A 17,406-nucleotide genomic window follows, 5' to 3' on the forward strand; every position below is an offset into this window, starting at 1 on the left:
CGATTCACGATTCAAAAAATAAAAAATAACAAAAAACAAAAAAACCACAACAGGATAAGCAATGGGTATGTGCTTATTGAGCCTACAATAATGAAATTCAGAGTAACGTTTCCTGCCTTAAGGAAATGCCTTAGAGAGAGAGAGAGAGAGAGAGAGAGAGAGAGAGAGACGGGTGTGTGTGTGTGTGTTCTACCCGACCGGAGGTGCATTTACCATATCAGAGTCGAGCTTTCGGACAATGTTAGTCTTGTCGAAGTGATGGAAGGCACCGAGTCGCAGTTACTCTTTGTTTGTCAATTTCGTCAACGAACGATGCGAGCACGTGAGGAGGAGGAGGAGGAGGAGGAGGAGGAGAAGAAGAAGGAGGACTTTTCGATGAAAACTCATCTTCAGAGGCAGGAACGAAGGAGGAGGGCCCCTGGTGGCAGCAGGACTGCTGCCGAACTTTCCTCAACCTGGAATAGGTATTGGTCTACGTTCGTCCTGGTCGGCTTCATCGGCGGAGCGAGTGCATACACACCAGAGGGTAAGTACACCAAGCAGTGACCCACTCACCTTCCCCCAATATTTCTTTTATTAACATTTTGCGATGTTTTCGCGTCTAACTCATGTTTAAACCAAATCATTCTCCTAACATCTTTCAACCCTCGAATGAGGCTGGAAATAAGCCTTGGTTTATGTATGTTCTCGTGTGCAAACTGCGCGTGTGTTCTGTGAGAGTTTAGCCATGTTGATTCGTATAGATTTCGCCTTTAGGAGAAAGTTAGACGCACAAGGTATAGGTTATTTTAAATGTAAACAATTTCGTTTATTAGGTTTCATCTGTTGGTACCTGTAGCGCTACAAGAAGTGCGATGATGGCTAACTTTAAGCCTAAATAAAATTCAAAAAATAAAAAAAAAACGACTGAGTCTAGAGGGCTGCAATTTGGTACGTTCGATGACAGGAGGGTGGATGATGAACGTACCAATTTGCAGCCCCCCAACCTCAGTAGTGTTTAAGATCTGAAGGCTGGCGGACGGATAGACAAAGTCGGCACAATAATTGCCTCCTGCAGAAGCCAAAAAACACCCACTGATCAGAACGAAGTTTGATTTTCATGTTTAAAAATTGCTCAACATTTCCAAACTTCCCGACAATCTACTTGACTTTGAGAGACGACCGGAAATGGTGTCTGCGGAAAAGAATTTATGGTGGTTTACGTCACTGGGTAATCCAGGGCGCTTGAAATTTTGTATAAGAAAGGATGTGCTTGTTTGTGCTGTATACATATGCATGTATGTATTGTATGTATGTATGTATGTATGTATGTATGTATTTTATATATATATATATATATAATATATATATATATATATATATATGTTATATGTATGTATGTATGTATGTATGTATATATATATATATATATATATATATATATATATAGTATATGTATATGTATGTATGTATGTATGTATGTATGTATGTATGTATGTATGTATGTATAACTGAATCACGAAATTTTGGAACGTGGTAAATGCATAAATATAGGTATAAGCCACGAAGAAAAGATAGGCAACGGAGTTACTGCAAGATCTTTCGACTCAACGTCCTTTACTTAGCAGACAAACTGACTTACATGAGAAATTGAGGGTACAGGAAAGGTCGTAAAGTGACAGGTAGGGATAATAAGGAGATTAGTACCTAGAATCCGACACACCTGGAGAATGAGTAACCTTTCCAAACAAGCATAAACATAGGTACAATTTAAGAACAAAAAGATTATGTTCAACTGCTCACACACAGGGACAAGACAATTAAAGGATTATACGGAGCGACAGCTGACCACTTTCAGATCTTTGGTAAACAAAAACTTATTCACAAAATATATCAAACATACATACATATACAAAGAAAATATATCTAAGGCAACTAATTTGCATTTGTCTGTAATTATATCTTTGAGGTCATTCTTAAACATGTTACAAATACAAGGGTCTAAATGAAACAGGCCACGGCTAATATTAAAATTACAATGGGGAGTAAGTTGTATTATGGCAGATTCTAAAAGATTTCGTGATAAGACATCTTTTGATCTTGCAATTACTGAAATACCAATCCAATTTATCCGGTGGTTGTTTTCCACTTAAATGACTGAATATTGCATTAGATGTTTGCCCAGTTTTGACAGAATATTTATGCTGTTTTAATCTTACTTCTAAGCCCTAAACCGACCCTTGCTCGACTGTCCGAGATAAAAGGAGGGGCAGTCCATACATGGAATTTTATATATTATGTTGTTGTTTTCCCTGGGACCATTTTTTATTAACATTCCGGTTAGTATGTTATTATAGGAAAAAACAAGGTTGACCTTAAAGGCTTTTAACAATGATTTAATGGTTTCAAATCCGTTAAAATAAGGCAAACTGAGAATGTTCTTAGAGTTTTCTTTCTCCGTGTTACTTACACTATAAAACTTTTTGTGGGCTTTATTATAGCAAATATCTACTATATGTGAAGAATAACATAAATCTTTCCCTATTTTTCTTATGTATTCAATATCTTGATACAATTATTAGGGAATGACAATGCGCAATGCTCGTAAAAACATAGAAGAAAAAATTGATATTTTGATGTTAAGATGGTGGCCTGAATAGAAATGAACATAAGTTAAGTTGTTGGTTGGTTTCCTATAAATACTGAATTTACATTGAAATGGTTCTCTATGTACCAAAACATCTAAGAAAGGGAGGCAATTGTCTTTTTTCAATTCTAGAGTAAACTTACTCGATGGTTCCTGGTTATTTAATTTAGAGAGTAAATCATTTACATCAATACCAGCAGGCAGAACAGCTAAAATATCATCAACATAACTATATTACTTTACAGGAATATAAATGATATTAGGTAAATAAAGCTTTTCAAAGAATTCCATGTGCAAGTTTGAGAGGAGTGATGATAAAGGGTTGCCTATTGCCATGCCAAATATTTATTGATAAAATTCACCATTGAATATAAACTTTCAATCACAAATTAACAAATTAACAACCTAGTGAGTGAAATAATGTGACTTACAGGTAAACGTAATTCGTGCTGAGTTAGTTCATTACAAAGATATTCTAAAATAGAATCTATGGGGACTTTAGTAAAAAGAGAACATACATCAAAACTAACGAATCTATCAGTGGGGCAAAGAGTAATTTTGTTTAATTTATCATGTAAGTCAGTTTGTCTGCTAAGTAAAGGACGTTGAGTTGAAAGATCTTGCAGAAATTCCGTTTTTTATCGTTCCTTAGTGGCTTATACCTTTACACACACACACACACACACACACACACATATATATATATATATATATATATATATATAATATATATATATATATCTATATATATATATATATATATATATATATATATATATATATATATATATATGTATATATATAAATATAATGTATATATATTATATTGTATACCTATACGTATATATATATATATTATATAATATATATATATATATATATATATATATATATAAATAGTATACCTACGTATATACATATATATATATATATATATATTATTATATTATCAATAGAGGGATCCACAGTAATATCCTTGTTTATCTAGATATAATATATTTTATACAAAGCTTAAAGCTTTCGTCCATCCTCAAGATGTCATTCAGGAAGAAGACCGGCGCTTTGTCCCGCCCCGTAGATCACAGCGAATTATGGAAAGGCAAACGGCCCAATGACTTTTTCGAATTTTTTACCTTGTTAATGTTCTTTGTCTGTTTGTTTATGTTTATTTGGTATTCTTCACCAATACCATGTCTCATTTGCTTAGTGATCAAGTCCACAGGAGGATGGACGAAAGCTTTAAGCTTTGTATAAATATATTATATCTAGATAAACAAGGATATTACTGTGGATCCCTCTATTGATTTCTTAGAAGCACGATACAGTGTTTTTATATGCATATATATATATATATATATATATATATATATATATATATTATATATATATATATATATATACATATATATATACATACATATGTATATATAGGGATGTCTATATATATTATATGTATATATTATGTGTGTATGAATATATATACATACATACATACGTATAGGTACATTTAATATTCATATAAGTATGCACAAATACATTGTGCTATATATATACAGATCTATACTTTTATATATCATCATATATTATTTTCGCTTCGAAGTTAATCAAGTGGTGAAATTCCATTCCAGAAAGTAACGTGACTGTTCTCCCTGTCCTTATTCCCACTCATTCCAGACTGCCAGGAAATCGACCCAAACACCTTCCCCAACCCGGAGATATCATTCGACGAAAGCCTGTCTTTCACAGTCCTCGCTAACCAGAAGGACTCTTGGAACTTCTCCGCGACGATCTCGGACCTCAACGGGGTCAGTTGCAGTTTCGGCGTCTGGCGCCAACCGGACCACAGGTCCGAGTACTTTCTGTGTCCCGGGACGAATCATAACCACAGGCAAAATATTTCTGAAAAACAATACCATCAGAATATCTCCGAGAAGACGGAGGTGTCCTTCGACGCTGAAAGGAGACAATCCTGTTTCCTCCTTCCGGGAGAAGGATTTACTACTTCCTGCGGCAGGGACGTGAGGATTACGCTGCCCCAACTGTTCGGCGTCGGAGGATATAAACCGAAATGGATTCAGACGCTCCTGGAACCGCCGTTGAGGATGACGGTGGACAAGATCTCGAACGCAAACCTGACGATCAACTGCAAGCACATAGGTGAGGGGAAAGAAAGTCAAAAGATGATTGTTTGGACACATTTTGAGAGCGAGTTTTCCTATAACTTAATTTTTCGTATGGAGAATGACCTCTGCCTTCAACATGCGTCAAAGGCAAGTCCTGAACCCTAATCCACTTCATTTGTTAAGTTTTTATCATGCAACGAATACCTCCAACAAGTTCAATTTATCGACAGGTTATGCTGATCCTTTTGTTTTATTTTTCGTGAAGGGATAGATCCCTTTGACTGCTCGAATTTCGTCGTGCTAAAGTAGTTTTAGGAAGACCCGCGCTATTGCGCTATTAATTTATCAGTTCGTTAATTTATCTTTTCTGTGCTTATAACTGGTCTCCTTTTTTTCTGCCTTAATATTCTTTGGAAGCTTGAATTCTGAGTCAGTGGCCACCTTTAGTGGGCTTGTTCCATATGAATAGGGATCATCTTCTAAATAATAATAATAATAATAATAATAATAATAAGCTGGAAAAACTAGAGGCTGAAGTAGCTCCAGGACTCATGCAGAAGAGTGTGATCCTAGAAACGGCGCACATAGTAAGAAAAGTGACGGACTCCTAAGGAGGCAGGATGCAACCCGGAACCCCACACTATAAATACCACCCAGTCGAATTGGAGGACTGGGATAGACCCAAAAAATAATAATAATAATAATAATAATAATAATAATAATAATAATAATAATAATAATAATAATAATAATAATAATAATAATAATAATAATAATAATGATGATAATAATAAAAATAGTCAAGTTAATTTTTCATCAGTAGAATTTACCTCTTTTTATTTAATATTTTACTGTTCAAATTTATCAAGCTATAAATGTATCTGACATGACCCACATTAGCCATGAGTGTGGGACTGACCTGGGCTAGGTCATGGAGTTTAGTGTGGGCTCGTTAAATGACCTTAGCTTAGTATACTGGGTCATTTTCTACATTGATAGAGAGGATAAACATTGGTGATTTATTGCTGATAACAAATGTTTCTCTTTACTGTCAATTCGAAGTGACCATATGATCTCTCTCTCTTTTATTTATCTCTATATTTATATATTTATTTATTTATATATTTGTTTGTTTGTTTGTTAATTTATTTATCTATTTATTTATTTTACAGATTGCCTGCAGACATCAGGAGCACTTGCAGGGAATATGGCTCACAAAAGATATGTATTTTTCCTCAAACCTGCTGATTCATTTGAAGGCGTAGAAATAAAAATAACAGCATCGGAAAGTTGTTATGTGGACGTTAACAGGAACAGTCTCCAGGTGAAGCACGGATCGTGGTTTAACATCACCTTGGAATATAATGGCGATGCTGTGAAGGTAGGTCTCGTACTTCATCAGGGACCTAAGGGTGGAGGGGGAAGTGGGAGGGGTGGGGGAGGGGTAGGAGTTGGGGAGGGGGAATAGTGTTTCTCATGATCTTTATAAGATAAATTCAGTTAACTCTGCCATTCTTTTCAACAAAGACATGTATCCGAGGTCGTCTGCTTCTTGCTAATAATAATAATAATAATAATAATAATAATAATAACTAATAATAATAATATAATAATAATAATAATAATAATAATAATAATAATAATAATATGTGGCGCCGAGGAGGAGTGGGTTAGGTCGTCAATAGACTTAAGTCAAGTTAAGCAACATTGGGGCTGGTCAGTCGTTGGATGGGTGACCGCTCTCCTCGGCGTTGATTTTTCCATACTCAGCTGTAAATGAGTACCTATCCCTGATGGTGGTAGGGTCCAGCTATGGGTTAAATAGCAAAACTCAGCAATGATGGAAAGAAATGAAGGAATAAACGACAACGACGTAAATGGAACCTCTGGCAACAGAGGAGCTTCGTCCGGCAACCAGGTATTCAACCCAATTGAAGGGGAAGACGGTCAGGTACTTGGCGGTCGTCATCCAGCAACTGATCCCCACAACGACAGTAATCAACAGCCTGAGATTGGAGCTACAGAGGCAAAAATGAAGAAATGGACAAGAGAAGAAAATAAGGAAATATGGAGATGCTACATCAGAAGCAACCCGACGGAGAGAGGATATAGAAGACGATTGGTCAACATCTGGAATGAGAGGAATAACACCCCCCAAACAGAGCAGAGGCTGGCAGACCAAGTAAGGAACATAAAGAAAAAGAACTGGCTCTCCCCAACAGAAAGAGAAGAACTGGAAAGGGAAATGTCACACGACAACGAATTACACGAAGACGAACTGAGAGACGATGCCACAGAAGAGGTATCAAACAACGACACACGAAGAAACACCGACGAAGTAACAGAGAGGACGGAATGGGTAGAAAAGATTAGACAATGGATGGAGCCAGATACAGAGAGAACAAAGATCCCTTCCATGAAAGCCTACAACACCAAGAAATTAAGGGAGAAAACAAGTGAGGTCAATGAAATAATGGGCCTAATACACACAACCAGTATCACAGAAACAAATAACTTGACATATGCAGGGGCAAGATTAGTAGCAGAACTGATGGGGATTCGAACACCAACACCACCAGCACAACCAACCCAACAGAAACCAAAACAGCAACCTCCTTGGAAAAGGCGCCTGGAAAAGCAAATCATGGTGATGAGATCTGACTTGAGTAAACTGAAAGAGATGGCAGAAAAAAGGCAAAGAAGCAAGAAAACAAGGGAGGAACTCAACGAGAAATACAAAGTACAAGAGAGGGGACTAAACAACACAATAGAAGATGTAAAACTGAGGCTTAAGGCCAAAGCACATAAGATCCAACGGTACACGAACAGGAATAAGGGATACCAACAGAACAAACTATTCGGAACCAACCAGAAAAGACTATACAGCCAACTAAGAGGGGAAGACAACCACCCAGAAATTCCTGAAGCCGAACCAAGTAAGAGACTCTGGGAAAACATATGGAGCAATCCGGTATCACACAACAAACATGCAACATGGCTCCAGGAAGTCAAGGAAGAAGAAACAGGGAGAATAAAACAAAGATTCACAGAGATCACGACAGACACAGTCAGACACCAACTAAAGAAAATGCCAAACTGGAAAGCCCCAGGTCCCGATGAAGTCCATGGGTACTGGCTGAAAAACTTCAAGGCCCTACACCCACGAATAGCAGAACGACTCCAGCATTGTATCTCAAATCACCAAGCACCCAAATGGATGACCACAGGAAGAACATCCTTAGTACAAAAAGACAAGAGTAAGGGAAATATAGCCAGTAACTACAGGCCTATCACCTGTCTACCAATAATGTGGAAGTTACTAACAGGTATCATCAGTGAAAGGCTACACAACTACCTAGAGGAGACAAACACCATCCCCCACCAACAGAAAGGCTGTAGAAGGAAGTGTAGGGACACAAAAGACCAGCTCCTGATAGACAAAATGGTAATGAAGAACAGTAGGAGAAGGAAAACCAACCTAAGCATGGCATGGATAGACTATAAGAAAGCCTTCGACATGATACCACACACATGGCTAATAGAATGCCTGAAAATATATGGGGCAGAGGAAAACACCATCAGCTTCCTCAATGCGCAACTGGAATACAATACTTACAAGCTCTGGAATAAGACTAGCAGAGGTTAATATCAGGAGAGGGATCTTCCAGGGCGACTCACTGTCCCCACTACTCTTCGTAGTAGCCATGATTCCCATGACAAAAGTACTACAGAAGATGGATGCCGGGTACCAACTCAAGAAAAGAGGCAACAGAATCAACCATCTGATGTTCATGGACGACATCAAGCTGTATGGTAAGAGCATCAAGGAAATAGATACCCTAATCCAGACTGTAAGGATTGTATCTGGGGACATCAGGATGGAGTTTGGAATAGAAAAATGCGCCTTAGTCAACATACAAAAAGGCAAAGTAACGAATACCAGGGATAAAGCTACCAGATTGGAGCAACATCAAACACATAGATGAGACAGGATACAAATACCTGGGAATAATGGAAGGAGGGGATATAAAACACCAAGAGATGAAGGACACGATCATGGAAAGAATATATGCAGAGACTCAAGGCGATACTCAAGTCAAAACTCAACGCCGGAAATATGATAAAAGCCATAAACACATGGGCAGTGCCAGTAATCAGATACAGCACAGGAATAGTGGAATGGACGAAGGCAGAACTCCGCAGCATAGATCAGAAAACCAGGAAACATATGACAATACATAAAGCACTACACCCAAGAGCAAATACGGACACACTATACATAACACGAAAGGAAGGAGGGAGAGGACTACTAAGTATAGAGGACTGCGTCAACATCGAAAACAGAGCACTGGGGCAATATCTGAAAACCAGTGAAGACGAGCGAGTGGCTAAAGAGTGCATGGGAAGAAGGACTAATAAAAGTAGACGAAGACCCAGAAATATACAGAGACAGAAGAAAGACAGACAGAACAGAGGACTGGCACGAGAATACATGAGACAGACTAAAGAACTAGCCAGCGATGACACATGGCAATGGCTACAGAGGGGAGAGCTAAAGAAGGAAACTGAATGAATGAAACAGCGGCACAAGATCAGGCCCTAAGAACCAGATATGTTCAAAGAACGATAGACGGAAATAACATCTCTCCCATATGTAGGAAGTGCAATACGAAAAATGAAACCATAAACCACATAGCAAGTGAATGCCCGGCACTTGCACAGAACCAGTACAAAAAGAGGCATGATTCTGTGGCAAAAGCCCTCCACTGGAGCCTGTGCAAGAAACATCAGCTACCTTGCAGTAATAAGTGGTACGAGCACCAACCTGAAGGAGTGATAGAAAACGATCAGGCAAAGATCCTCTGGGACTATGGTATCAGAACGGATAGGGTGATACGTGCAAACAGACCAGACGTGACGTTGATTGACAAAGTCAAGAAGAAAGTATCACTCATTGATGTCGCAATACCATGGGACACCAGAGTTGAAGAGAGAAAGAGGGAAAAAAATGGATAAGTATCAAGATCTGAAAATAGAAATAAGAAGGATATGGGATATGCCAGTGGAAATCGTACCCATAATCATAGGAGCACTAGGCACGATCCCAAGATCCCTGAAAAGGAATCTAGAAAAACTAGAGGCTGAAGTAGCTCCAGGACTCATGCAGAAGAGTGTGATCCTAGAAACGGCACACATCGTAAGAAAAGTGATGGACTCCTAAGGAGGCAGGATGCAACCCGGAACCCCACACTATAAATACCACCCAGTCGAATTGGAGGACTGTGATAGAGCAAAAAAAAATAATAATAATAATAATAATAATAATAATAATAATAATAATACTTACAAGCTCTGGAATAAGAGTAGCAGAGGTTAACATCAGGAGAGGGATCTTCCAGGGCGACTCACTGTCCCCACTACTCTTCGTAGTAGCCATGATTCCCATGACAAAAGTACTGCAGAAGATGGATGCCGGGAACCAATTCAAGAAAAGAGCCAACAGAATTTACCATCTGATGTTCATGGACGACATCAAGCTGTATGCTAAGAGCATCAAGGAAATAGATACCCTAATCCAGACTGTAAGGATTGTATCTGGGGACATCAGGATGGAGTTTGGAATAGAAAAATGTGCCTTAGTCAACATACAAAAGGGCAAAGTAACAAGGACTGAAGGGATAAAGTTACCAGATGGGAACAACATCAAACACATAGATGCGACGGGATACAAATACCTGGGAATAATGGAAGGAGGGGATATAAAACACCAAGAGATGAAGGACATGATCAGGAAAGAATATATGCAGAGACTCAAGGCGATACTCTAGTCAAAACTCAACGCCGAAAATATGATAAAAGCCATAAACACATGGGCAGTGCCAGTAATCAGATACAGCGCAGGAATAGTGGAATGAACGAAGGCAGAACTTCGCAGCATAGACCAGAAAACTAGGAAACTTATGACAATACACAAAGCACTACACCCAAAAGCAAATACGGACAAACTATACATAACACGAAAGGAAGGAGGGAGGGGACTACTAAGCATAGAGGACAGTGTCAACATCGAGAACAGAGCACTGGGGCAATATCCGAAAACATGTGAAGGCGAATGGCTCAAGAGTGTATGGGAAGAAGATCTGATAAAAGTAGACGAAGACCCAGAGATATACAGAGACAGGAGAATGGCAAACAGAACAGAGGAATGACATAACAAACCAATGCACGGACAATACATGAGACAAACTAAAGAACTAGCCAGCCATGACACATGGCAATGGCTACAGAGGGGAGGCCTTAAGAAGGAAAATGAAGGAATAATAACAGCGGCACAAGATCAGGCCCTAAGAATCAGAAATGTTCAAAGAACGACAGATGGATGGAAATAACATCTCTCCCACATGTAGGAAGTGCAATACGAAAAATGAAACCATAGACCGCATAGCAAGCGAATATCCGGCACTTGCACAGAACCAGTACAAAAAGAGGCATGATTCAGTGGCAAAAGCCCTCCACTGAAGCCTGTGCAAGAAACATCTGCTACCTTGCAGTAAAAAGTGGTACGACCACCAACCAGAAGGAGTGATAGAAAACGATCAGGCAAAGATCCTCTGGGACTATGGTATCAGAACAGATAGGGTGATACGTGCAAATAGACCAGACGTGACGTTGATTGACAAAGTCAAGAAGAAAGTATCACTCATTGATGTCGCAATACCATGGGACACCAGAGTTGAAGAGAAAGAGAGGGAAAAAATGGATAAGTATCAAGATCTGAAAATAGAAATAAGAAGGATATGGGATATGCCAGTGGAAATTGTACCCATAATCATAGAAACACTAGGCACGATCCCAAGATCCCTGAAAAGGAATCTAGAAAAACTAGAGGCTTAAGTAGCTCCAGGACTCATGCAGAAGAGTGTGATCCTAGAAACGGCTCACATAGTAAGAAAAGTGATGGACTCCTAAGGAGGCAGGATGCAACCCGGAACCCCACACTATAAATACCACCCAGTCGAATTAGAGTACTGTGATAAACCAAAAAAAATAAATAAATAATAACACTAATAATAATAATAATAATAATAATAATAATAATAATAATAATAATAATAATAATAATAATAATTACTATTATTATTATTATTATTATTATTATTATTATTATTATTATTATTATTATTATTACCATACCCATTGAAAGATTGTTCCATATGAATAGGGTTCATTTTCTGGAAAATAATAATAATAATAATAATAATAATAATAATAATAATAATAATAATAATAATAATAATAATAATAATAATAATAATAATAATAATAATAATAATAATAATAATAGTAATGATTCAATAACAATATGATCTCCTTCACAGGTGCTTGTGGATGGTAGAGAATCGGCCAGGGTATTATGTCTGCGCAGTGACTTTTGGATTAAATCCGTCCACTTGAAAGGTGGAGGTCTCCTGACCTGGTGTGACCCGCGGGATATCAGGCAAGGTGAGGCGAGAACTTTGATTGATTCTCTCTCTCTCTCTCTCTCTCTCTCTCTCTCTCTCTCTCTCTCTCTCTCTCTACCTACCTATCTATCTTTAGTTCCCGCTTGGCATTATATATGTGTGTAAGTACAACCAAACTGCACGCCAGCTATTATTATTATTTTTTTATTTTTTTTTTTTTTTGTGTATCACAGTCCTCCAGTTCAATTAGGTGGTATTTATAGTGTGGGGTTCCGGGTTGCATCCTGCTTCCTTAGGAGTCCATCACTTTTCTTACTGTGTGCGCCGTTTCTAGGATCACGCCCTTCTGCATGAGTCCTGGAGCTACTTCAGATTCTAATTTTTCCAGATTCCTTTTCAGGGATCTTGGGATCGTGCCTAGTGTTCCTATGATTATGGGTACAATTTCCACTTGCATATCCCATATCCTTCTTATTTCTATTTTCATGTCTTGATACTTATCCATTTTTTCCTTCTCTTTCTCTTCAATTCTGGTGTCCCATGGTATTGCGACATCAGTGAGTGATACTTTCTTCTTGATTTTGTCAATCAACGTCACGTCTGGTCTATTTGCACGTATCACCCTATCTGTTCCGATACCATAGTCCCAGAGGATCTTTGCCTGATCGTTTTCTATCACTCCTTCATGGTGGTGCTCGTACCACTTTTTACTGCAAGGTAGCTGATGTTTCTTGCACAGGCTTCAGTGGAGGGCTTTTGCCACTGAATCATGCCTCTTTTTATACTGGTTCTGTGCAAGTGCCGGGCATTCGCTTGCCATGTGGTTTATGGTTTCATTTTTCGTATTGCACTTCCTACATGTGGGAGAGATGTTATTTCCATCCATCTGTCGTTCTTTGAACATTTCTGATTCTTAGGGCCTGATCTTGTGCCACTGTTATCATTCCTTCAGTTTCCTTCTTGAGCCCTCCCCTCTGTAGCTATTGCCATGTGTCATGGCTGGCTAGTTCTTTAGTTTGTCTCATGTATTGTCCGTGCATTGGTTTGTTATGCCATTCCTCTGTTCTGTTTGTCTTTCTCCTGTCTCTGTTTATCTCTGGGTCTTCGTCTACTTTTATCAGTTCTTCTTCCCATACACTCTTTAGCCACTCGTCTTCACATGTTTTCAGATATTGCCTCAGTGCTCTGTTCTCGATGCTGACACTGTCCTCTATGCTTAGTAGTCCCCTCCCTCCTTCCTTTCGTGTTATGTATAGTCTGTCCGTATTTGCTCTTGGGTGTAGTGCTTTGTGTATGATCATAAGTTTCCTAGTTTTCTGATCTATGCTGCGAAGTTCTGCCTTCGTCCATTCCATTATTCCTGCGCTGTATCTGATTACTGGCACTGCCCATGTGTTAATGGCTTTTATCATATTTCCGGCGTTGAGTTTTGACTAGAGTATCGCCTTGAGTCTCTGCATATATTCTTTCCTGATCGTTTCCTTCATCTCTTGGTGTTTTATATCCCCTCCTTCCATTATTCCCAGGTATTTGTATCCCGTCGCATCTATGTGTTTGATGTTGTTCCCATCTGGTAACTTTATCCCTTCAGTCCTTGTTACTTTGCCCTTTTGTATGTTGACTAAGGCACATTTTTCTATTCCAAACTCCATCCTGATGTCCCCAGATACAATCCTTACAGTCTGGATTAGGGTATCTATTTCCTTGATGCTCTTAGCATACAGCTTGATGTCGTCCATGAACATCAGATGGTAAATTCTGTTGGCTCTTTTCTTGAGTTGGTACTCGGCATCCATCTTCTGCAGTACTTATGTCATGGGAGTCATGGCTACTACTACTACTATTATCATTATTATTATTACTATTATTATTATTATTATTATTATTATTATTATTATTATTATTATTATTATGAGTTCCTTCGTAGCAGAAAGTAAATTATTCAGATTATATCAGTCACCCACTCACAGACACCCTCATCTGCAATCAGATCCACAAGGCATTTCAGAATCTACACGTAAGCAAACGTGTCCATCCTGTGTAATTCGTTCCATTCTCTGGTTTCAGCCCTCGATCTCAAGATGATTACCATCTTCGCATTGCTGGGTGTTATTGCAGCCATGTTCGCAATAATGATAGTAATAATAATCTGCTGTGCTAAGAGACGGCCTTCCCCCACCATCCAGGGAGAGGTGGGACCTACCCCTTCCGCGCCCCAGGACGACACGAATCACCAAGGAAAGCAACGGGAATCTGCTGTGTACGATTACGTCGAAACAGGGACATTCGTGAACGCGCTGATGACCAGGCACGACAGTGAGAATAGTTTGTACCAAGAGTCGAAATTTTAGGCTGAAATGAACATAAAGTGGCACAAGTCATTTCACTGGCATCTACTACTGTCGCCTGTTACCACTTGAGCTGCAGTATGTAATGTCCTAAAAAATATTTGCATTGGGTTGTGGTTAATTTATAGAATAATCTTGCAGTTAATTTGCAAAATAGCTTTGTTGTTAATGTATAAAATAATTCTGTAGTTAATGTTCAAAATAGCCATATATTTAATGTAAAAAATAGTTTGCTAGTTAATGTTCAAAATAGTTTTGTAGTTAATGTATAAAACAGTTTTGATAGTTAATTTACAAAATAGTTTTGTTGTTAATGTTCAAAATAGTTTCGTAGTTAGTTTACAAAATATTTTTGTAGTTAATGTATGAAATAGTTTTGGTAGTTAATTTACAAAATAGTTGTGTTGTTAATGTACAAAACAGTTTTGTTCTTAATGTACAAAATAGTTTGGTTCTTAATGTATAAAATAGTTTTGTAGTTAATTCACAAAATAGTTTTGTTGTTAACGTATAAAGATAGTTTTGTATTTAATGAGCAAAGCTTGTTTTGAAGTTCATTTACCAAATAGATTTGTAGTTAATGTTCAAAATTGTTTTGTGGTTAATGTATAAAATAGTTTTGTAATTAATGTGCAAAATAGTCTTTTAGTTATGTTGAAAATAGTTTTGTTGTTAGTGTATAAAATAGCTTTGTAGTTAATTTACAAAACAGTTTTGTTAATGTACAAAATAGTTTTGCAGTTAATGTTCAAAATATTTTCGTAGTTAATGTATAAATTAGTTTGGCAGTTAATTTACAAAATAGTTTTGTTGATAAAGCATAATGTGCAAAGCTTGTTTTGAAGTTCATGCACCAATTAGATTCGTAGTTAATGTTCAAAATTATTTTGTGGTTAATGTATAAAATAGTTTTGTAATTAATGAGCAAAATAGTCTTGTAGTTATGTTCAAACTAGCTTTCTTGTTAATGTTCAAAATAGTTTTCTCGGTAATGTTCAAAATAGTTTTCTTGTTAGTGTATACAATAACTTTGTAGTTGATTTGCAAAACAGTTTTGTTAATGTACAAAATAGTTTTGCTGTAAATGTTCAAAACAGTTTCGTAGTTAATGTATAAAATAGTTTTGTAGTTAATTTACAGAATAGTTTTGTTGATAAAGTATAAAAATAGCATTGTATTTAATGTGCAAAGCTTGTTTTGAAGTTCATGCACAAAATAAATTTGTAGTTAATGTTCAAAATTATTTTGTGGTTAATGTATAAAATAGTTTTGTAATTAATGTGCAAAGTAGTCTTGTAGTTATGTACAAAAGAGTTTTGGCAGTTAATGTTTAAAATAGTTTTGTAGTTAATATAAAAAAACCATTTTGTATTTAATGTGCAAAATAGTTTTGTATATATTCAAGTACTTGAAGTGTAACTAGGACACTGAAAGTATATGAACACCTGAAATATATATTTATGAAATATTCATAGAAAATTAGAGTAATGCTGATTGTAATATTAAAATTATGTTTGTGGATGTTAATGCTAATTATAATATTAAAATTATGCTTTTTGAATGTTAATACGAATGAGAAGAAGCCACAAGAGCAAACAAGAAAAATCCGCTAACATCCATATGTAACAAACCTAAAAACCCATCAATTTACAAAGCCTCTAAAGAAAAAAAAAACACTGGCTACATATGGGATGGAGGAAAGAAAATAGAGGTAAACAGAAATAAATCAGACGGAAAGTTCAGTCAGAAGATGAGTTAGCTCAAACAAGACATGATCCGACCTCCTCCAGCTTACTCGCTGCACATGCTAAAATCTACGGTCGAATAAAGCGTTGTTTCAATAACGAAAATGGAAATAAATACGCCATGTTGTATTAGACATTATTGTTCTGTACTGTTTAACATGCACATTATTTATTATAGATGAATAATTATCACATCGAACCGTGATTCATTTATATATCATTCGAGCTACAAATGTCCTTTAATATCTAAATTGGCTGAATTGATAGCGTCACTGTCTGTCCCTGATTTCGTTCCCGTCCACTTGGTCGGTGGTTCGATCCCATGTGGGGACTAAATTATTATCAACTAAAAAATTCCCCTTCGGTACATATATGAAAATATATCAATTCCGAGGTAGAGCGAATTTAGAAATTAAAGGACATTTGTAGCTCGAATGATATATATACATATATATATATATATATATATATATATATATATATATATATATATATATATATATATATATATGAAAAAATATATGAGTGATGTGGCTCCTGGTGCCAAGAATCTCCCGGGTAAATGTGGCTGCGGGGGGAGGGGGTACGGGTGGGGGTTGGGGGGGGTTTGCTGGGGAGAATTCTCCTGGCGCCAGAAAGTCTTCCCATAAGGGGTGAGTCAGAGGAATTTCTTCCTCTTTTTTTATTTTTTTTATTTTATTTATTTATTTTTTTTTTTTTGCAATTGGAAAAACCTATTTTTTCTCCTATGAATTGTTATGTCGACGAATCAATTTTCTTTATTTATTTAGAGACACTCATAGAGAATATTATTCAAATCAAAGAGAGGGTTTAAGATCTCTGCATTATATACGAATATAATGACTGTGAGTTCTCAACTATATAGTAGATGGTGATGATGAATAATTGCATTATACAGGAATATATTAAATTTGAGTTTTATAACTATATCGGTGAAGGTTAATGAACTCTTACTGATATTGTTTTAGAGGTGCACAATATTTTTTTTTTCAATCTTCATCAGCTCTCTCTCTCTCTCTCTCTCTCTCTCTCTCTCTCTCTCAATTGTGAAAATACCATTAATCCATTTATGACCTCTTC

The 17,406-nt window shown here is 37.0% G+C and overlaps 1 protein-coding gene across 1 annotated transcript; it reads left to right on the plus strand.

Annotated features, from left to right (window-relative positions):
- The first annotated feature begins 271 nt into the window (after positions 1-271).
- On the plus strand, positions 272-14,822 carry LOC135221240 (uncharacterized). Its single transcript, XM_064259059.1, has 5 exons — positions 272-526; positions 4,301-4,783; positions 5,922-6,130; positions 12,129-12,252; positions 14,280-14,822. Exons 1-5 carry the CDS (start codon positions 313-315, stop codon positions 14,561-14,563), a joined length of 1,314 nt encoding a protein of 437 aa, XP_064115129.1. The 5' UTR covers positions 272-312; the 3' UTR covers positions 14,564-14,822.
- Positions 14,823-17,406: the final 2,584 nt, after the last annotated feature.

Source organism: Macrobrachium nipponense, chromosome 20, assembly GCF_015104395.2.
Source record: "Macrobrachium nipponense isolate FS-2020 chromosome 20, ASM1510439v2, whole genome shotgun sequence".
Taxonomy (NCBI): domain Eukaryota; kingdom Metazoa; phylum Arthropoda; class Malacostraca; order Decapoda; family Palaemonidae; genus Macrobrachium; species Macrobrachium nipponense.